Source organism: Poecilia mexicana, unplaced genomic scaffold, assembly GCF_051168715.1.
Source record: "Poecilia mexicana isolate PSO_F unplaced genomic scaffold, ASM5116871v1 scaffold_4, whole genome shotgun sequence".
Classification (NCBI taxonomy): Eukaryota; Metazoa; Chordata; class Actinopteri; order Cyprinodontiformes; family Poeciliidae; genus Poecilia; species Poecilia mexicana.
Genome location: NW_028263373.1, coordinates 16,072,328 through 16,096,381, shown reverse-complemented (window position 1 = coordinate 16,096,381; position 24,054 = coordinate 16,072,328). Strand labels below are relative to the sequence as shown.

Sequence of the window (24,054 nt, the reverse complement as noted above, 5' to 3'; positions counted from 1 at the left end):
GCAGATACCAAAAAACACACTGTTGTTTTAACTCATTTTAAGATAGTATTTTTCAGCAATGTCAAATCTGACCAAACATGTAAAATGTAATGGCCCAGCACGATTAATAAAGTGCATTTTTACCAGATTAGACCACAGAGTGGTTTTCATGTTTGAAGCACAATCTTGTTGGACAAAAAGCTTTCAGGTCTGAGATCTGGTCCTGTTGGCCTGCTCATATAATTCTTTGTTTCTCAGTCTATTCCTCAACACTACGTAACTCAATACGGGCAGGATGAATAGTGCCAGAAGTATGACCTTGTACTTGGAGCAATTTCACTTAAGATTACTGATCACTGCCTGCATTGATTTATGAACACTGGCATCAGCAGTAGTTATAGCGTAAACAATATCAGTCAAACTCTAATCTAAATAGCTCCCGTTTTTTCACAGCTGCTAAATCCAACCTACCTAACAAAACTGCCTCTGTGCTGTTTACACTTATAGTAAAGATTTATTCTATTAAGCAATACTGCACCTCTGAATACAAACTGTTCAAACACATGGGAATGCAGAATTACGACCGTGTTTAGTTTGTGGAAAGTAATCAACGTTTGCAGCTGTCGAAGAAATTTGCACAGGCACAAACTCCACTCAGGCTAAGCTATAAAGGACTAAACGTGATGTGACATTCTTTGTTTTCTGGATGAAGCAACGTGAGCCACCGTCACGTGAAGGCTTTTCAAACGGAGAGCAACATCTTTTCGGGTTTTTGATTTAGTGCTGACGTTTGGCGTGACACTGACAGTTCTTGGGGCATTGTCAAATCGCCAGAAAATAAGTTGTTCAGCAGCTTTTGTGGCAGTTCTCTGAATGAAAAAACCTTAATGTCTGTCAATAATAGTGGGTCAGAGATATTGGTCAAAGAAGGTGAGAGCTGGCGCACAGCAGGGAACCGGACCACAGATGGACCAGGAGAATAAATGATTGAAAGGCAGGATCGGCAGACAGAACATTTTCTTGCAAATATCAGTCTTCTTTCCACTCCTGTGACATCTGTATATAGAGAAAAACCCAGCCTTTATAGAAGAGCAGCAAGACAACAAAAAAAAAAAACATTGTTGAAAGAAAGCAATGAGACATGGGAGTCGGTAAACATGGAAAGAGACTCAAATGAGACTGAAATGTATTATATTTACCTAAATGTTAAACCCTATATGTTACCAAAGACTAACACCAAAACACCCTTTGAGACAAGCTGTATTTCAGCAGGATTATCATTATGGGGTCAACTGGCTTCGAGTAAAGTGCACTAGTCAGCCATGACAGGCAGGAACCAAAGTGACAGCTTTTTCTGCATATTTGTTTTTATCTTCCTGAAGCTGTTGCTGAGAAATGCTCCAGACTGAGTCACTGATTCATTTATTTAGAGGCAGATTTGTTTGTGGAGGCATCAGATCTGAAGCAGCTATGAGGTTTCTGCTAATTACACGAACCCAAATATCTCTTCAGTTTTTATTGCTGACGGGGGAAGGAAAATGATTTAGAAATCCCGACACAGCAGTTGATTAAATAGGATTTTTAGAAGCAAGTCCAGGCACTAAGACTACAGACACGTGCATGTGACTGATTGTTTTTCTACTTTATATAAATTTGCAAAATTTATTTTGAGAAAAATGATTAATTTTATCCAAATTTAAAATATCGAATAATGTTCATTATCGTAGGGAAACAGATAGTTTACCCTATGGGAAATGTTTTACCTGAACTGGATTGGAGAGAAATTGAGCAAAGGTGTTTTCACAAAGCTCTTGACATCTCCTTTACATTAAAAACAAAAAAATAGTAGAAGATAAAACTAAAAAACCAGCTTTTGGTATTTTTGTTTTATAAAAACAGTATATGGTTAAATATTATTGAATTTGATAGAATCTTAAAAAGATTCTTATGAAATTCAACTGAGGCCTGCATGAGTAATTATTTCAAAATATTTCTCCCATATTTACAAAATTTTATATAGTGCTTTTATGTGCAAAACTTCAGTTCTAAGCATTGCAATGCGATTTAATTTTTTTTTACACTTTGCATGAGAACAAAACTATTTACAAAACACGGGTGGATGCCTAAAGGAGAATATGAAATACATTTTTCAATGCAAGTGTAGTTTGGATGCTATAAAATAAAGTGAATAGCAATGAGCTTTTAATCCATTCCTACTGTGCAGAAAGAAATTTTCCCTGTGCGTTTCTTTGTTAAAAGTGTGAGTCAAGTCAGGCAGTGACAGCTATGGAGCATTGATGTTTCTTAGAATCTGAACATCAGCACAGCCAGAAAACTGAAAATGGGTCAGTGTCTGCAGTCACGCTTCTGGCTCTGATGCCGTCTCTCCTGTGTGCTGGCTGATAGAGGACTGTGTTCAGCGGCAGCTGAAGTTCAAATCAGGAGAGCAACGATCAGTGCCGCTGCTGTTAACACTAATTGGTCAACCTTTTTTTAGTTTGGAGCCCAGCTCACCTGCATGTTAATTCCTACAAGAAGGTCCACCTGAAATTAAGGATGTTTTCCTTCCACAGAGCTCTGAAGTCCGTTAGCCACAAACACAGAACTGAAGTGGCACATAAAAACAACAAAATGAGCTCTCAGGTTGTTGGAAAAGAAAATACAGGAGAAACTTGGAGAAACTGAATTAAAGTTTGGCCCGAATGAAGCAAAAATAAAAAATGAGTCTTCATAATCTGAATAGAAAATTTATTAATGTAAACGCTCCAAAATCAATAAATGTTAAGTTATTGATCATTCTTATGGCTTTCAACACACAACATTCATTTAAATTACACAACTGACAAAAAGACAGATCAGTAACGTATCATTTGTCAGGTTACATCCGTGAATCTGTTCATTTGAATGAGGACAGAACTTTTGCCATTATTTAAAGATCACCAGTGTTCAAAAACGAAATTGAGAAAATATCACGGAAAGCAGCTCCGTGCAGCACAGTGACTCACCTATAGTCTGTGACATTGTAAAACAAAAAAATCTGAACAAATCTACACGTGACTTTTCAGTAAGTACCGAGGCTCTGTGCTTTTGGGTTTTATTTCTTAAATTAGTTAAATAAAACATAACCTCTACAGCATTTCGACTGCGCGTTATCCTCCAGCAGCCCAGAGCCCAGTATCTGCTGAAAGCTCTTCTTTCTTCTGGTTCGGGTCCACATTGATCAGACTTCCAACACTTTTTTCTTTGCAAAGTGTCTCTTCTTCAAACTTAACTTTGTCGTATTGCAGTTTTTATAACATTTTGGCCATATAAGTACAAAATATTAACACTGAACCTGCTAAAATCGAAGTCAGGTCTTAACTTCTGGAGGTTCCAACAAATAATGAAACAATACAATGAAAAATATATATATAAATAACTAAACTAAATGGGTAAATCTTAGGTTTGTCAATATGGGGATGAGATATCCTGGATTAAATACACAGAGAACAATTTTAAGCCTTTAAACATGTAAGTCCATGAGGACACCAGTGTCCTCATGAAGGCTGGGGTGGTTTTAATGTATCATCTAGTCAGCTGAATTCCTGTTAAATTATCCATCCATCTATATTTCAGGCTATATTTATCCTCACAGGGTGAACTGGTGTGTGCCTTCAGGGTCAGTGTGCACCATCAACAAGTTGCCAGTCCACCAGAGGATAATAATGAGAAACAGAGGACAGATAGATATACATGAACAATGATAAAGCTAAAGGCTAATTAATGTGATATGCGTGTTTTTGCACTGTGGCAGAAAACTGGACGACCTTCTTTCTGCAAAGCCTCAGTGGAAATAAATACATCCATTGAGAATGGAGACGGAAACAGCCGCATGAAGAACATCAGCTTATTGATGCTTGCTTTCTTTCAAACTGTTGTAACATTTTGATGCTTTGGCGTCATCAGTGCTGTCCTGCATGCCCAGTAGCCATTTGGGGTAAAATTCAGGATGTTGGGAATGTAATGTATTATCATGGCATTAGGCGCTGCATGAGTCAATCCCATCAATGCAAAAGCATGCTTCCTCTGCACTGCTGTTGTCAAAGACAGAAGCTTTAGACTTCAGGCTGAACATAAAATAAAGCCGTAAAATCAGTCATTTGGTTGGCAGCCTTTCATATCCTCTTGGCCAGCAGAGGCAGGCTCCATGACTGGTAAGGAAAGCCATTGTCTCTGGAAAACAAGTCCTACATCCCACATTCGCAGGAAAAATATTTCCCTCTGCTACACAATGAATGTCTTTTTCAGCTCAATCATCTGGAATAGGGGAATTACAGTTCCCATGATAGATATAAACGGGCCCATCACAACCGTAATACAACTGGAACACATCTCCGTAGCCGTGGTCCCTCCACCAGGTGCACAGCTGTCGGTTCCAGCCGCAGGCCAGAGAGTAAAAGAGTTCAGGATGCTCCATGCCGATCATTGAGAAGAAGTCCTGGTCCCCCAGGTGGCCTTTGAAGCGATACTGGTCTGCTAGCTTGGCCACGTTGCTGGGTTTCAGCAGCTGGTTGTAGAGAGTCGAAGCCCTCATGGCGCTCAGGTCCAACAGCATCACACCACTGTTGAAGCCCGGAAGGCCCTCAGGAGGAGGTTCTCCTACCCTGGTCTTGGGGTTCTCCTTACGATACAGCCAGAAGGTGTGTCTACGGAAAGAAGTGTTAGGCTGTTGATTAGTTGGCAAAACTCAATGTCGTTCTGTGCTCAATGAGGTAGTCTAATTTATGGGATCGTTTGGTAGATCTGGTTCTCTTCCTTGGCATTCTCCTGCGCCCAACCTGTTTTACAGACAGACCGCTTCTTGCACCAGCAAAACTTCAGTGCCTCCACTTAAACATAAACACACACGCGGACTCACTCATACATGCATCTATGTGCGTATGAATGACCCCACATGTCATGTCATGGTAATTAATCTCTTTTAAACCAGAACCACCTTCATCGTATCGGTGACTTAAAGCTTTTGCACAAAGTCAGCTAAATATATATCTGCTTTGTGACAATTTGTTCTAACGATAACTTGATTTAAATTTAACAATCCACTGTCTCTTTTCCCCCAAACTGGTTCAGCACCAGTTTTTTTGTTACCATCACAGCAAGCTCAAGCTATGTTCCCAAAAAACTGGATCTTCCCAAACTCCAACTTAAAGAAAAGGTCAGAGGTAAAGCCACTTTCATCAGCAGCTAGAGATGAACTAATGGAGAACAACAACCAACCAATAAATAATAATCTGGTTAGGATTATGAAATGTTCGCTAGCATCACCTGTAGTTGAACTGTCTTCATGCACAACGATCCTTATATGGTTAACTGGAGAAGTCACTGATCAGGACGTAATGACGACTTGCCTTACAGATTATGGAAAAGGAATCCAGTTCTTTTACAGATTATTATTATCAGTGTTGGTTAAGCACTGGAATCCTATGTGCTTCGCAGAATCATTTAATCCAACACAGTAAAAGAAAGAAAAACGGAAGGAAAAAAACATTTAGTGTGCTTTAAAAAATGAGTCCTGTAGCTGTACAAACCATCGTCAAAGACCACAGTCACAGAAATGCTAAAAATCTCTTATTTTCTAAGCTTTAACAATGAAACCTTTAAAGATTGTCTAAATCTTGTTCTCTGTAACTCACACACAAATTTAATATAGCAGGGTATAAGCAGCCCACAGGGTGCAGAAAGCTGTGCATCAGCAGATAGAGCAGCCTGCCTAAACTCATATTTGTGTTCAAAGTGTTTCTGAAGTTCTGGTCTTTCCCAAAAAAGAGAAGAGGAGCTAAAAAAAACCCATTTCTGATGGAATGTAAAAATGCTGCCTCAAATAAAGTAAACATAATAAAGTTATTATGGTTTGACTTTTTACTGTTGACATTGCAAAAATATTTCCAGACTGCAAAGAAAACATGTTGAGAATATTTTAAGTGTTTCTGTAAAACAAAAGTTTTTCTAAAATTAATCCACTCAAAAGTGCGTAGGATATACTATTTATCCTATCAATAGAAATAACACAGACCTTCATTTATTTATTTTTTTTTTGACCTGATGTTATTTTCTAAATATTTTCTCTGTGTTGTGCTGGTTTATGCTTTCAGAGGGTCTGAGGGGGAAAAAAATATCAACTGCATATCTGTAATTCAACTTTTTTTTTTCTCTGTGGATGGTTCAGATTCAGAGAACAGAGAGCTCTTGTCTGCACCGTTAACAACGTTTTTCGTTGAAATGTTCCATCAATACTGAGCGATGAATGGGAAAGTAACCTTGCACGATTGTTTGTGAACATGAACACCTAATGCCAGAACATTTGGACTATTCTTAGTTCCTGCTGAGCTCTACAGTAAATAAAATATGAATGGAGCTCAAGAACATTTTACTTTTATAACAGCAGCTAGAAACACGCTTAACCTTCATGCTGCCTGTTTCAGAACTATATACAGACGCAAGGATTTTTGGGAGGTTTTGGATTGTACAATGCATCCTGTCTGTGAAACGCGATCATGCAGATTCTCCAAGTCATGCTTTGATATTATTACTGACCTACATTCAGCTCCTGTTGTTTGCTCCGTTAGTTATGTGTCGTTTGTTGGTATCTGAGGCTTTGTGGTGTATGTATCATTACGAAGATGAGTCTACGTGCCCCAAAACACATACTGGGTGAGTGAGGTCAGCAAGGAACATTTACACACACCGTCCCATGAGGCTGTTTTAACCGCTGGAGTTTACTGTGTGGACCGAAGGGGAACGGCATCAGTGTCAAGACGGCTAAAATAAACAACAGACACCACAATGGTTATTAGACGAGCACAGCTAAAGGAACACAGCTTTTATGTAGCAAGCTGCACAAATGTTTTCGAGAGTTCATGTGAAACACACATAGGGTCTCCGCAGCCACAGATGACTAGACTGCAACGGTTAGGCATTGAGAATGCGAAAAATGTTCGCCTTTATTTATGTGTTAAAGTGGCAAAGTTTTACAAAATACATGACAGAAAATTAGTGTCTTGTTCATCTTTTCTTTCTGTGTTCAACAAGTGAATCTACATACATATTTATAAAATAAATAAAAAATACAATATATTTGACACATTTCTCTTGTTGATTGTGTACATTTTTCTGCTACACAATGTCCTTCCACTCAACTTTCCATTAATATCACGCTGAAGCTTGTTTTTAAACAACACTTTTTCTACACTCTAACTTTATTTTACTTTTGCTTCTCCTTGTTTTCCAATATGTGTTTCCTACAGTAGCGGTTTAATTAGAAAGAGATGGATTTTATTTATTTTTTGTTTTGGATTAGCTAATAGTGCTATCATCAGTCTGAGATAGTTTATGTGCTAAATTTGTACGTCTAAAAAGCTGCAACATATTCTTGTTTTGGTAAATCTTACTTAATTTGCTGAATTTCCGGGGTGGGAGGGTTAAATGGTTGCAGAAAAAGGGGAAATGTCAGACTGCAAAGGCTGTACATGAGTAACTTTAGCCAATGTTTTCCTCTGGGAATTGTTTTATTGGGATGTGAAGCAAAAACAACAGTCACTGTAGTCTTGTAGAACATTACACGTTTAACTGAGTGATACAGAGAGCATCTCTGCTCTCCAACGTAAGGACAGTTTTGATTTTCTGTAGTTTCTACCAGTACACCCAGTACGCCAGTAAGACTTCACACAGCTCCAGCTTAGATTGCAGTCAATTCACACTTTCGTCCTCTAGTCAGTTTTTGCTGCCAATCTTCCCAGTGAAGTTTCTCAGACTTGTGAAAGAATGGAAAGCATTAGCGGGGGACAAGGACACTCTGTGCTGCCATCTCCTCCTAATGTGTCCTTGATTCGCTCGGGACAACAAGCAGCCTGCTCTCTCTGACGGCTCTATAAAACCCACAGGCAGACATCAGGCTGCATGTTCAGCTGGTAACACTAATGGATTGCTTGGACAAGGTGCAGTGGCTGCACAATAATAAAAAAAATCCCACATATGTTGGGGGGATGTGGGGAATTAAACATTAAAGCATGAAAATATGAAATTGTAGAAGTTTTTGCATGCCTTGTAATGATGTGTAAAAAGGATGTCAACATGTACTCAGTAAGCTACAATATTATTGAAAAGTTTATTTGAGCAACTCAATTCACTACAAAAACACATTAATTATAGTCAAGACTGATGCCTTCAAGCTTTTATTTCTGTTAGTTATGAAGATTTTTCTCTTAAGGACAAAATAAATCAGCAATATAGATTGGGATATTAGATCAAATCAAATGAAATACAAAAATAAAAAAATAAAATAAAAAAATAACTAAGCAATTTGGGTGTAATGAAAATCCTCCCAAAGCTGGAAGATCTCCTTGACATCACCTTAATCTTTAGGCCCCATGAATATATAGATTGTGTTTGTTAGAGGAACAGCATCACAGCTACTTGGCAATGTGCTTTTGTTTTTCATATAGACCCATCTGAGCTACTGGTGTGCAGTATTTTTCATGCCATAAACTAAATTTTTTTGAAGATCTGACCTCCGTTATTCTCATCATTTTGTTTGATGGTTAAATTGTTTGTATTCTTGAATGTCACAGCTAAAGTTGGTTTTCAAGTTTATTAGTTTTTCTTATTATTACTGCCCTGAATGTACAGTAAATTTGGGCAAGTAGCTATATTCATTTTTGTCATATTTTGAGATGACAATCAACCCACATCTGCCTTACATGGCCTCTTCTCTCATCCTCCCCATTATTTATAACAGCTCAGAAAAAATTCAATCCCTGTGACACATTTAGACCATTTTTTCTTACAGTTGGATTATATTTTTTTGTACTGAATAAATGTGTGCAACTTTAGCTTGTTATGTAGTTCTAAGAGTCATTTATTTCAAGGCTTGTTACACACTTTGAACCAGGGGTGTATTTATTTGGGGAGGATGTTGTAAAATCTAATACACATTAGAGGTAGTGGGTGAAATGGACATGACATAATTAACCAGTTACACTTTCTTGATTTTACAAAAACATATTTCATATTGAGAACTTGACACAGTGGGCGACTCATCACAAAAAGCATAGAAAGAGCATTTCCCCTCCTGCTCAGTGAAAGCCCAGAACACTCAAAGAATTCTGCATTTTAATGGGATCTTCTTGCAGAAATAAAGAGTGTGTTTGTGTTCTTGTTCATGGGACATTCAAGGAAATGGGTCTCATCCTCTGTGTTTAAAAAAAAAAAAGACTCAGCTGCAGGGAAGTGAGAGGTATTTTGTAAAAAAAAAAAAAAAAAAAAAAAAAAAAGAACTTTTCAGTGGCAGGATGTGGTGTGAATGTGGCTGGTGGGAGGATGCGTTGTTCTGCATGATGTTCCCTCTGTTCACACAAAAACAGAGTGGGAGTTGAGAGTCCCCTCTGTCTACAAAAGAGAACACTACAATAGGAAGGAAGCAAGCTGTGCTTCACTAAAAGCCGGCTTTTAAAATGACAATATTTTAAAGCCTCCTGACTAATAATGCAAACATGAAGCAAATCCATTTAAAGTATTGGAATAGTTACTTTCATTTGTCATGGCTGTGCAAGGTGTCACCGTTTCCTGGGCGGCAATTAATATTTTCCAGAGCTTTTAGGACATAAAACTATCATTTTCCAGAGATCAGTAAATTTCAAAACACTGAGCTCCATTGGTCTCTAACCTAAACCTTCTAGTAAAATCAATGGAGTATTGAAAAGAGGAAGATGAGCTGAAGGCCACTGTTAAGATAACCATGGGCTTCCATAGGACCTCAGCAGAACCACAAGCTGTTCACTTTAGTGATGCAGTAATTTGTGTATGGAGTCCCACCCAATTACTCAGTGCATAAACTATATTTATACATTTCTGTTTTTAAAATTCTTACTTGAGGGGAGGTTACATCTTGAAATTTTTTGAAAAATGTAATTGTAAGCAATGACAATCAGTAGGAACAGCAGAATTCTTGAAAAAAAAAATCAATGTGAATAAACCTAGAGAAATAAAGTGACTTTTCAATCATTTATTGAGTTGTAGTTGTAGATTCGATCATTTCCGAGACCTTGTGTGGGAGCTTTGAACCAGCGGAGCGGTGTGAGCCAAGAAGCCCAGCACTTCGCTATGATGCTGGCCGACTCAAATTAAGTGTGTCCGGCCTCACAGGAACCACATTAGAGGGGCTTTCTCAGGGTTGGCAAAGCCCCCAACCAACACAGTGGCAGAGCAGAGATAGAGATCTGTTTGGAGAGGCAGGAGCCAGCTGGAGCCTGGCAGGAAAACTACAGTTCAGCTTCTGCAGCAGCCAGGAGCCAAAAAAAAACAAAAAAAAACAAAACATGCACTGCAATTACTCATGCAGGTCAATTCTAATAAAAAAAATAAATAAATAAATAAAAATCATTTAATGATGAAAGCTGCAAGTACTTTACAAGACATGAGTGAAACTGCCTACTAAATGTGGCGGCTGTGACGGTAAGCTAAATATGGATGCAATATTGTTTGAAGGACGTCGAATAAAATCAAAAACTGGTAAACAGAGACAATAAATAGCTGACAGCAGGCCAGTCCTGCCTTCCTACTCGAACCAGACATTCACAGGCTCATTCACCCATGGTCCAAAAGACCCCAGAGAAAACCACCTGCCTGTGTTTGTCCCTGTAAGCAGCTGCTGCACAAAATATGCCACCTGATCCTGCATCATGTACTTTTAACCCTCCCAACACGCACACAGTGACGTCCTGTTTTGATGTTGCAACCGTGTGGAAACAGTGAGGCAGTGAAATGACCAGGAGGGTTTGATTTGCTATCTTGGAGAAGGATGGGAAAAAAAAATCAGCTTAGGAACAAAGAGATTGAAAGTTGGTGCCTTTTGATTATGACTGCGCGCACACACACAAAAACAAGGTTAGATTTACTGGTATATATTCATTGCGTGAACATTAGAAGCACTATTTCTTAAACTAAAAGTGTCATCCAGAAGATAATGGCTAAAAAATAATGTCCAAATATATACTGCTCAAAAAAATAAAGGGAACATTTCACTTTAATTTTGTGTGTGGCTCCAAATCCAGGCCTCGTTTGGTTAATAAATTTGATTTCCATTGATGATTTTTGTGTGATTTTGTTGTCAGCACATTCAACTTTGTACAGAACAAAGTATTCAATGAGAATATTTCATTCATTCAGATCTAGGATGTGTTATTTGAGTGTTCCCTTTATTTTTTTGAGCAGTGTATATATTCTATGTGGGAATAAGTTTTTCTGACCATGATTTAATTTTTCGACTGACCACTTTTACTGGAGGTGAGTTTGTTTACCTGTAGACCGGCTGCATCTCTCTGGCGATTCCTATGACTGCACCTGGAGGAAATTTGTCAAATTCCTGGAAAAGGTCCCTGATGTTGGTCTTGTATTTTAAGTCGAGGTCGAGTTGCACTATTCGTGTCAGACCTAAGGGAGAACAACATAATGCTGATGACTAAAAGACCAAACGATAAAACAAACAAAACAAAAGTCTAAACATCTCCAGAAATTATTTTCTATCAGCTTGACGTGACAACCATGACAGTTTGCCTCACTTGCATCAGTTGCAGAATTATCCACGCTCAATAAAAGATGAAGATTGCTTTTTAAAGAGGAAAAAGTAACATTTTTGCGGCGTTTTAAATGACTCAAAAAAAAAAAAAGCATATCAGAAACGCACCAGATATTTTGTTCCAGGAATGAAATCACAGTAAAGCCGTGAGCCCGGAGCAGAAGACAGGCCTAGAAATGTATTTTGCTGCTTAAAGAACAACATCCTACCAACTGTAACCAGGATATTCAGACCATCATCTGTTCATTGTTTCTGCTTCCTATATTTTGCTGGTAGCTATGGTGACGAAAGCAGAGGAAATAGTCATGACTGGTGCACAGTGGGCACAACAAGAACCTGGAGACACTGTCAGAAATGAGAAATGATGGCTTGGAGTTTGAGGCTAAAAATATGGATGCGCTGGTTTAAAAGCTGGGCGTCTTACAGCAGCTGCAACTAATCCAACTAATCAGTGATGCCAACTACAAAAAAAAAATCTGTCAGCACCTGCTGGCCAACAGATGACTTTTTAAAACAAATTCTTTTTTTTCTTTTTTTTTTTAAACCAGTTGCTGCTGTTTTCCTCCAAATTCTTATGTGAGATAAAGCCACTGGTTGCAACCTTTGCAACATCAGGTATCTTTCAAACAATTCTTTCTCCCTGCAGAATGAAAACCTCCACACAGAATGATGCTGCCACCACCATGTTCCCCTATGAGAATGGTGTGGTCAGGCTGATGTGCATTGCTAGCATTCCCAAAACAGAGTCTTGCATAAAGGCCTGTTCATGGCAGTTGTTTTTGTTCTGCATTTTTCTTGAAAAATATATATATATTTTTTTTTTGTATCAGTAATAGTGAAATGCCACTAAACTTTTACTCAGCCAAACCTGAACAAATATATCTAGCATTTCTGTTCGTCTCAAGTAGGGTTGGACAAGTGTCTGATTTATATTTGTTTTCTGCATCTGTTCAAATAGAAACATCAAATATTGAATTTGTTAGCAATTAAAATGAACAAAGACAGATGGAAAAAACAACTCTAAAACACAAAACAAAACATTCCCATGTAACTGTACGTAAATCAAGTTTAGACTGGTTTCTGAGGGGAAAATGACGACTCAGCGATGTGACAGGGGCCTGTTTTTATGTGCTCTCCAAACGAGGAGGCTGCTAACGACAATGCCTTGATTCACTGTGGAAACATGGGAGCGTAATCTCTGCGTGGTCAGTGCTGTTTGTTTGCACTAACGGGGCTTAACTGCTGGAAGTTTAACAGGAAGGGGGCCTTCGGTTGTTACAACACTGGGATATGGAGGGTTTTATGTCGGACCAATGACTCGACACAAAGTGATGTCAAGGTCAGAATCGGGATGGATGATTGGGATTGGATAGCAAGAGGTGATTAACAGGATTTTCTTCTTTTTTTTTTTTTTACATTATTTGAACTGGGTGAAGCGAAAACTATACCTTTTACAGACAAATGGTAAATGAACTCAACTTATGAAGGTTATTTAATCTTAATTGCAAACTGTACATGTTTTCTTTTAACATAATTAACTTAATTACTGCCTTGACTGTGTTTTTCTATCAGAAAATGGCCGTTTTGAGTCTGAATACTCCAGTTTCGATTACTAAATTAGTTGACGATTATTTCGCTGATCGTCAATGTTCCATCCTGTACCTCCTAAATCGAGCTCATTCACACATGGCCAAGGGAAGTGGCGTGGTCAATATTCTGCTCCTGGACTGTGCCTTTAACACAGTCAAGCCCTGTCTGCTCCAAGACAAACTGACCAGGATGCGAGTGGACCGCAGCCTGGTTGCTTGGATCTCCAATTACCTAACAAACAGATCGCAGTATGTTAAGCTGAAGGACATCACATGTGACGCTGACCACAGGAAACCGTGCCGTCCCATTTCCTCTTCCACGTCTGCACACCTCAGACTTCTGGCATGACTCTGAATCATGTCACGTTCAGAAGTTTGTTCGCTATGGGGTGAATTGGGGTCGATCAGGAGGAGGAGATGAGGACTCTGGTATCACAACATGATTGACGATGTAATAGACCACATGCTGTGCAATGATTTTCAAACTATTTATCAATCACTAATGTTACATTTAACATTTTGTGAAGGTCTCAAAGCTTTGTTAGGGAACATTATTGAACGAATAGCATCACGGAGACCAAAGAACACAGCAGACTGGCTAAGAAAGTGGTGGAGAAGTTTAAAACAAAACAATATCTCAAACATTGTCAATGTCATGAAACACTGTTCAATCTATCACCTGATAATAGAAGGTGCATGGCACAATTTCAAATCAATAAAAGTTTTATATCTAGGCTGAGGCAAGAAAAACACTCATCAAATAAAAAGCCAAGATGCTGTGGTTACACTGGAGGAGCTGCAGAGATTCAACAACTCAGTTTGGACAAGCAGCTAGCGGGACTACACCACAAAAACAAGAAAAAAGTTTTAAAGGAACATGAATATTTTTTCAAAGCATTCTAAAATATCACCAATAGTTAGTGGATCAGACATTTAAATTATATATAATCACATTGATCATAAAACAAACGGAAGTTTTAGTTGAAGACCATTAAAGACATGGTCTGAAATGAGGTCTGGGTGAAATGAGAACTGAAGACCACTTTGCAAAAATATGAACTACTGGTATGAAGAAAGCCTTACGCAGACCCTAAGGGAGGAAATAAAGCTTTCAGATCCCTCACTTCTGTTTCATTAAACTTCGACTCAGACCAGGGCTTTACAACAGCAGCGACAGTGTTATCTAACAGCACATTTTTCAGAAAGTAGGTCACCCTTATTAAGCCCTTAAACTGTTCTTGATGTGAGCACTTACGGTCAATTTGGGAGGCACATTGTTCTCTGCCGTCACCGGCACTGAAAAACAGCTTGTTTATTGTTTATTTTCAGCTTCATTAAGCTCAAGTGCATCCAATTGTAGGTGTGTTTCCCGTTTCAAAACTGCTCGGTGTAAACACCAAGATTCACAAGCATATGTCACAGCATGAACACTTTGAAATCTGCACTTAGTGTATTTGCTATCCAAACCATAGGTTCAAAATCCTTTTGCAAAAAGTCCAAATGCTTTGTTTCTCCTTCACTAACTGCAAAAACACATTGAAAAGTGATCCTTGGTTTGATTAGATTGGTTTCATTAGAAAACGTGTTGAGGTAAAATATAAAAACCCTTTGTAGCTTTATTTTTGGGTGATGGTTTATACTAAAATAATAATAATAAAAAAACTGGGTAACACTTTATTTGAAGGGGGTTGAATAAGACTGACATGACACTGTCATAAACACCTGTCATGAACATGAATAAGCCTTCATGAATATTTATGACTGTTGTCATAAAGTGTCATTCGGTAAATTATGACACTTTTAATACAAAGTTGACATTATTCAAAATGTCTTTGTTATGACAACTTGACATTAACCAATAAATCATTACTGATATAAATTTGTTATAAAGGTATTTCTGATTGCACTTTAAAAATTAGGTAACTTTATGTTATTAAAGGTAAAGTCTAAACAGTAATGATTTCTTGGTTAATGTCAAGTTGTCATAACAAAGACATTTTGAATAATGTCAACTTTGTATTAAAAGTGTCATAATTTACCGAATGACGCTTTATGACAACAGTCATAAATATTCATGAAGGCTTATTCATGTTCATGACAGGTGTTATGTCATGTTTATGACAGTGTCATGACAGTCTTATTCACCCCCTTCAAATAAAGTGTTACCAAAAACTGTTTAAATGTCACATGTCGGACTTAGAGTAGAGTAACTGTTGTTGATGTTAAAGCACTTTTATGTGAGATGTACAAGACAGAAGCATTTACCCTCAAATATAAATAGCGAATAGGAATAATGTTTTTGGACAGAATGCAGGACATTTTTGGCATAAACCAAACAACATTTCTGGAAAACAACCTTAAAACATGGAGGTGGAGGTGTCATGGTTTGGAGATGATTTGCTGCAGATGATTAGCATATTGACAGAGATGTTTATTATTGATGTTGCAACTATTGTGTCCCCTGTTGGTTCCGTGAGCGCATCAGTAAATGCGCAGCAGCAGTACAGCTGCACCGCTGAAGGTGTCTGTCGTAGTGGAGAACTTTTTTGCACCATGAGCAAGTTTTATTTTCTGAGCAGAATCTGTTTTTGTGATGTTTTGCATTCATGCAGTTTTAGTCGCTCCTTTTCTCTTCATTACCATAAATACCACACTATGAAATATTTAAATATATATCCCACATCCCTCACAGCTGTTTTCTTTTAGCCATTTTCTGACTTTTGAAGTTAAGAGCAAATCTGCCCCACTTGAGGCAATGCAAGACAAATTTAATTGTACAGCTAGATTTCTAATAGAGGTGAGTTAGTAGTCGCACATTAATAGACTGGAAAATATAGTCTCCTGCTGCAGGAGGACCTCAAGTCCCTGCATGTTAAGCACTCTATAGGGGATACAATTAAATACAACAAATTTCCACTAATACAAACAGTTTTCTCTTGGACACCTTCTTGATAATTATAACTGTTTTTCATTGTGGAATTAACACCATGTTCTCCAGGGGCAGACAGTGTAAAAACAGCATCACAACCCCTATTTACCTCTATATATCTGGTTTCACTTCTTCACTTAAAGTCAATCCTCATTTTCCTCTGAAAACTTAGAGCATTTGTGTGCCTGCTTATTAAACACTAAATATGTTTTTTTTTGTACAAAAACAATTAATCAATTCCAATAAAACAGGCTGTGCAGTAAAAACAAGACAGAGCTCAGCTAAATTTGAGCCTGCAAATGTCTTCTTCAATAAATGGCATCTTTCTCTCCTGGAGACGGAGAGAGAAATAAAAATTTGAGCCTCCGCTAACAGCTGTAATCTGTGCACATCACTTTTGTTTGCACTCTGTCATTAATCGCAAACAATGTTCCACGTTTGCTGCGTGACTCAACAAATGACAAGACATTATGAAAAAAAAAACAAGTCAAAGAAAGGCTGTGGAGAAAATAACACAGAACATTTGTGCGTGACACACCCCCACCCACCTGTTCCTCCTGAGACACACAACACATCATGCCCTTTCTGGTAAAAGCATTCTTTAAATAGAAATGTGGAAAACACACAGACACACACACACACACACATACACAGCAGAAGCACACTGGTGGAGCATGTGGATGATCAATAATCATTTCAGGGCAAAACGTGAGGGACCAATCACACAACACCACTCGAACTCTTTGTCACATGCAGCAGTGAATCCTCCTTAAAGATGGTGTCAAAGGACAGCCTGAACCACTCTGAGCTCCACAGCCTACAGCTCTGCTCCTTCACAACTTCACAATACAGATAAGAAGAGCTCATAATGGTAAGATGGGAGAAAAATTAAGGAAGCCCCAATGCAGAGCCAGGAGACTGTCAGTGATTTAAACACTGAAGCTTTATTGTTTTTTGGGGGTGGGAGGAAAAGTAATTTGAAGTCTAATTTAACAAAGCTTCAACGCCTGCTCCAGAGCGAAAAGACATTTAGCTGTACTAACGGAAAAAAAAGATTAAGCATTAGATATTTTTTGTCGAGAAACTTTCACGTATTTTTGTTTTTTGATAATTGCACTTCTTCCGCAAGAATGTCTCTCTAATGAAAATAATGAACACCTTAATGCCAGAGTAGTCGGATACTCTTTAGTGAAACAAGATAAGCATATTTACACTCTTTTAAATTGACTTTCAAAATAATAAATAAAAAATTTTCCTCTGAATTTTGTGTATTACTTACTCTCAATGTTTCTCATTGAGAGTAACCTGGAGTAAGGTTAAGACTCCAGATTGCTGGAGTCTTAACCTTATCCAATCTTTAACTAATGTTAAAGATTGCAGTTATCTTTAGCAGCAATCTTAAAATTACCTGTTCAGCTATTTTTATTTTTTTTTGCATTTCTTGCAGCCTTCTACCTGAAAGTATAAATATTGTCGTTTGGTTTGCGTTTGCTGTGCCCCCTGAGTTGGGATGGTGTTTTTCTACCCGACAGCTTTCACATGTGTGCCTCTGAATGCTATCGACTAAAACCTCAAAGCCTAATAGTCTGGTTCATCTTTGCAGTGATGCCCCATGCTGCACGCCTACTGAAGTGAGCCAAAACAGTGCACAACAGAGGACAGATCACTGCCGGCGCCAGCCCAGGGGGCTCTAAAGTGGGCAGCAGCGACAAAGCACATCCTTCCTTCCTCACTCTCCAGGGCCTCTGCAGCTCGCCACGTGTCTCTTAGATACCTGCCCATGCTGCTTTATCCAGCTGCGCACCGCCTAAGTTAGATAAGTAAGCATGTGACTCAATGCAAAGCACTCTGGGAGAGAATTACTGCACAACGTAGCGGGATGGAATTGTTCCGTTCTAAATTTCACTGATACAAAAGTGATGACGATATTGTTCTTCTTACTCTCAGGCATGATGTGATGCATGGCTACAGACAGGAAGAAGATGGATTCGCTGTAGTACGCTCCAGATCCTGCACTGAAATGCTTCTGCATGGCCTCCACGATGGGGAAGAGCTTCTGTGTGAGTTCCACCACATCATGGAAGATGATCTGGGGCAGAAATATGAAAATATCAATAACGATTTACTGTAGGAAGATAAGATACACGAGTAGACAAACGGCATTTTTTCCTGTCCCCATCCCTTTAAATTAAATCAGGAAGTAGGTTAAATGATCCACTGAGAAATGGGACAGTTGTACTAAAACAAATAAGTTAATGACATGATTCCATTTTATTATTTCATTATGTTTTGTCATGACTGGCTGGGGAGTCTTTTTAATTGTGTATATCAAAAGTATGAACTATTTAAAGAGAAAACAGAAACACCATTATGTGTGCAAGACATAAATATTTGTGTTGCTGGATGGTACCAACAATTAGGCTTTACCTTAAATACACTTCTTTAAGTATTCTTTACATTTGCTAAATATGCAGAATAATTTTAACCAAAGCAGACTTCGGGTAAATGTTTTCCATAAGAACCCTCATTCATCTATTAACTTCAACGTCTTATGATATGTAGTCCCAATAATACATTTAGGGCATGTAAATGGATCCATATTGCAATAAACACCAACTGTGACTCTGTGTCACCAAATATTCAACAAAAACTAAATCAAACCCTTGCAGCCTTTATGAAAGGTCAGAACCGATTTTAAAAAAGTTTTCTCTTCTCAGTTGTCACCTTTATTCTTTGTGGTGCTTTTTGAAGGGATGCTTGGGTAAGTTCTGGTCTGAGCAGCACCGCATTTCTTTAAAATGTGATTGCCAAACAAATTTTCTGAACAGCAGAGTTGCGGTCAGCAGGGTTTTCACTCCACAAGATTTCGTGTAAAATGGGAATCCATTATTTCTTTTCCATGTTTCACAAACATTTGCTTGTTGTTCTGAATTTGATTAATCAAATGACCCGTTCAGCTGTTTTTTGTACTTCTTGCAGCCTGAATCTTGTCGTCTTTTCTTTCAAATCAGCAAATTTTCATACAGACATAAATTTTTAAACTAGGCATAGACTCTGCTTCGTTACTACTCCATCATTAGCAATAAATAACAGGTTGCAAAAAGCTCCAGGATGTTCTATGAAGGACATGCAGCAGTAATGAGCACAGCTGCAGGCCTGTGTGACTCTGCAGGCTGTTTGCTGCAAATGTCAAGTAGCTCCCTGAATATATGGCTGTTGGGAAGTAATGGGGCTGAAGATATATTATCTAGCCAGTGTGCTATCTTTGTACTTCTGAATGCTAAATAATAAAAAGGAGTTAAACTCAAGATGAGCCGACAGGGATGCTCGGATAACCACTCTCTGGGGACTCCTTGTCTCATTTTTAACCCTAGCAGAGCTGAGTGAAAAGGCTGTGTCAGTGCTTTATGTCAAAATAGTTGAAGTGATGTTTCAAGATTCAAAACCTTAAAAGAACCATGTTTAAAAAGTCTGGGATGATACCAGAACACCGGCAGAGGCAGCCTGGAGGTTGAGTCCAGGCGTCATCCATGTGTGTGTCTGTCTGTGTGTGTTTGGGTGGAAAACAAACAGCTATAAATGAGTCTTTTAAATTATAAAAGACTGACTCTGTCATAAACAGCTTTTAGCTCCTCCATAAGAATAAGAAAAGCTTGTGCAAGCATCAAAACCCAAAGAACAAAGAGTATTATCTACTCAGCCGTAGGCACACTTCTGGAGCTGATTTTCTGCTTAGCGCTTTAGCATTTTGCTAACTTTGAAAATGTTTAGCACAGTTAGCTTCACTAAAATTCATGTCCAAAGTCAGACTCTAGAGGTTGGTGTCCTGAGTGTTTTAGTTCTTTCTGGTGGTTGTCACCACGTCCTCAGCATGTCAGAGTTCTGCAGAGGCCTGCTAACACGCCATCATGTGATCCAAGTGCGTTGAACCAGGGAGAAAAAAAAGAAAAAAAAAATCCTGGTTATCAATCTCTGAGGACTCAAAGATATTTTTACATTCCTGCTTTTATTTTGAAGTGAGTGTTTACAAGGCAGTTCCATCTCCTCTCCTCACATTCTCTCTTTTTTTTCCACCATTAACCTTATTTCAAACAAGACACATACATGAACTAAAAAAAAAAAAAAACCAGACGAACAAGGTATAAACATAAACAGACTAACTAAGGGTGTTGTTGAAAATGTGTCAAAATTAAATTTGTGTTTGACGTTTACAATTTTTCAAAGTATAGCTACAATATGATATGATATGATATGAAGTTAAAGCTTAGAATTAACTTCCACTTAATACTGTTGGTGTAGGACTTTAGCATTAGTGCAACAAAAGTTAAGGATTAGTGCTTTTTGATTAGCACAACTAACCTTTTAGTTACCTGCTGATCTGGAATAGATCCCATAAAAATTATAGAGGGTGTTAGTTTAAAAATTGTACAGACATGATATCCTACAATTTATGATGTTTCCTTATGTTTTACAACTCATGCATTCAAAATTTTACATACTTCAATTTTCGATTGATGGATGAATGGTTGGACAAACAGGACCAGTACCTGGACAACAGATACTGTATGCATCATGTCATCACACTTTTAGCAAATAGGACAGAAACTAAAAAGTCTGGAAAAATATTTTTCCTGCACTTATCCACACATGGAAAAAAACTTGAATCAAATTCCAAACTTTTCCAGACTTGGTTGGAGCTCTGTTTAATATCCTTTAGATAGCCAGAGCATGTGTAGGTGTGAGGGCAACAGCTGTTGCTGCAGATACACCCACAGCTGTGGACTGCTGCTCTGTAGTTTCCATTTCAGTTTATCATCAGGACAGTTTGATAGGAACCTCAGCAGAGGTAGGACTGTAAAAAGCAGTATTGAAGAGCTTCCACCTACAGTGGGAAAAGCATTTTACATTCCATCTTTGCACATGCTACGAAACAGTCAAGAAGACAAAATATCACTCCGGCCTTAAACTGCCAAGATGTTCAGGTTCCCGGAACCTGAACCATCCCAGGAAGTGACTGAGTCATCTTCAGGTAATGCCTGGAAATGCACGTTTAACCTGACGAGATGTTTCTTGTAATAAAAAAACAACAGACACAAGCTCTTATGGGAGAAACTTAATCGGTTTAAGATGGCGAGCTGTGAAAAGCAGACACAGAAGGACAAACTGGTCAGGACATTTTACAAAACAAGCTAGAAAGATAATCCTCCTCTTTGGCAAGAAGAACAGTACAAACAATCTACATCCCATTCACTGGTGGTGGGCTATTTAAGCTGGCAAACAGTGCCCCCAAGTGTCCCAAATTTAAGCTGCACCTCCAGCTGAAGGAGTCTTGGGGATTTGAGCGTCATATCAAGTCATATTTTCCAGCGTGATCTAAACTGTACCATTTTCGGGGCCGTGTATGATAAGTAGCCGACTCAATCCATTCAGTGATAATATCGCTACGACCTTCTCAAGTCATCTGACCAAGTGAATTCAGTGATTTTATGTGGTAGAAAAATACAAACTTGTTGAAACTGTGAAGTGGAAGGGCCATCATACTTTTTTTTTTTGCCTGGACAAAATCATGTTAGCTGCAGCAACAGACTTGAGGCAGGGAAAGAGACTCATCTTCCAGCAGGACAACAGCTTTAAACATATAACTAAAATTAAAGCATAATCAAGTATTAGAGTGATATGACCTAAATGTAATTGAGACGATATGACTTGGGAATTGAAAATGGATAATTACCATTCAATCTTGAACATTTATCAACAGAACATTGGGTAGAAACAGTTAAGTGTAAGTGGAAAAGCTAACAGAGTCATATCTCCAAAGATCTACAGCTGTAATTACAGAAAATAATCATTCTACAATCTGGAAACAGAGGGACTAAACAGAAATGCACACCAGATCTGAGTGTTTTTTTTTGTTTGTATGTTTTGTTTTAAAGGTTTAAAAAAAATCAGATACCAATTTGTTTCATTTCACAATTTGGCCCTTTGTGTAGGTCTCTGCTGCAATCCCCCCAAAAAACATGTATGAGTATTTTTGAAAGCTTCAAAGCTTAGCATTTGAACAAAGAGCGCCTAATTCAGGTAACTTGATTTTACATCAAAAGGAATTTTGTCTGAAATTAGAACATTTATTATAAAATAAAACTTCCCATTTTCCCCAAAGGTGACTACAGGTAACACTCACCTCATATTTAAATGGTGCATCCTGCAGAAACTCCTGCAGCATCCTCTGGCCCAGCTCTTGGCTCACCTGATCACTGACAAAATGAAGCACCAACACTTCTCCTTCCAGGAAATGCGCAAGCTTCACCATGGACAACATGGCCACCCTGAATTTGTCTTGCAGGCTTATGCTCCTGTCCACCTTAGTGAACATCATGAGAGCATGGTAGCGCTGGCCGCCAGCTTCGGAGCTCCCTTTTCTGGACCTAGAAATGTCACTTTCCTCTCCTACATTTAGCTCTTCCCCTCTTTGCTGGTCTGATGCAGGAAGGTGTGAAATCCTGGTGTCCACAGTTAGGTCAGCATCATTTCTGTTGGTGTTGGCCTGGGTCTGTCTTATCCTCTTTGTGGTGCTGGAGAAGCTGTGCCTCTCAGAGCCAAAGTAGTAAAAAGCAATAACGGCAAATGTTGCAGCCAGTAGAAGTAGAAACTGATAGGATCTGAATGTGCTGATCCTTCCCATGATTCTTACTACCAGCACTAGGAAGCCCATATTCACATGTTAGTCATGTGAAGTGAGGTTCAGGTGAGAAGGGAGTCACCATTTTGCGCCTGGTGGTCATCACAAATGTCCAAGTGCGTCCTGGGAAAAAAAAAAAAAAAATCTAGTTTTAGATAAAAGTATATAAGCTTATAGATTGTAAAGTATATCATTAGAAGCGTTGGATGTTTTCTACCTTTTTCAAAAAAAATCTTCAATTTTTTTACGAAATTCACCAGGTAGATAAAAGAAAAACACTTAACATTCCATCAGACCACCAGGATACAATATGTCCTCAAAAATATCTTTAACAAAATAACGAAATAAATATATACCACAACAATAAAATTGCACCAAATGCATTTCTGAAAGGGATGATGCTTTGATTTTGCATGTTTATTTTTTCATTATTTAATTATTATTTGCATAAACACCTTGGATATTATCTAATAGGAGGTTACACGGATGTCCTCTATATTTTTTTTGTTGCATTTCTCAGCATTCTGTTATTTCTACCATTGACAGTTTCGTTTTCATAAAGCAAACAAAATATAAAACTCAGAAGCAAAAAAATACACTTCACCCAAGGCAGCAGCACCAAAGTTTCACTGTGACAAACACAACTATCACCATTCAAACTTATCATGCAAAAAGGATAAATTAAATTCGTACATGCAGTTACAGAAAGTACATGGCTGTTTAATGCCGTTGTCTTCACTTCAACAGTTTGTTATAGCATAGCACGGTTATTATTCCCATCACTGGACAGAAATGTCTCTATTACTAACTGATATGCAATCAAATGTAATACATTAATGTACACAAGAGTAACTTGTTGACAAGTAATAAGGGTGCTGCTACGTTAGCACGCAAGAGGATTTGCTCCAAGGTGTATGTCGCTAAGGTTTATTTTGGATATTTTGGTAGAAAGTTTCACTTGTTGAAACTAATTTAAATCCTTTCATACCTCTGTCGCTCTCAACACATCACGATATTTTCATAGAACGCTCGTTTTTGGTATTTTAAGCTAAGCACATGTCTAAATGTCTGCAGCAGAAGCCGCCTGCTAACAACCTTACCAGATCCTGTGACACAGGTTTAGCCACGCCCACTTCAGTTGTGCTTCCTTCAGGTACGATCCGAATTATGAGACCGATTCCTCTAAAATCGTGTAAACCGGTAGGCAAGACTGCACTAACCCCTTCAGTCTTCGATAGTTTTAAGCACACTAATTATGAGGAAAATA

General features: G+C 38.3%; 1 protein-coding gene across 1 annotated transcript; it reads right to left on the bottom strand.

Moving 5' to 3' along the window:
* Positions 1–2,710: 2,710 nt before the first annotated feature.
* On the bottom strand, positions 2,711–23,894 carry xxylt1 (xyloside xylosyltransferase 1). The gene is made up of 5 exons (XM_015008186.2): positions 23,776–23,894; positions 22,290–22,910; positions 18,050–18,197; positions 11,313–11,445; positions 2,711–4,664 (listed from the first exon to the last, which is right to left on the bottom strand). The coding sequence occupies exons 2-5, from the start codon at positions 22,818–22,820 to the stop codon at positions 4,268–4,270; spliced, it is 1,209 nt and encodes a 402-aa protein (XP_014863672.2). The 5' UTR covers positions 22,821–22,910; positions 23,776–23,894; the 3' UTR covers positions 2,711–4,267.
* Between the last annotated feature and the right edge of the window lie 160 nt (positions 23,895–24,054).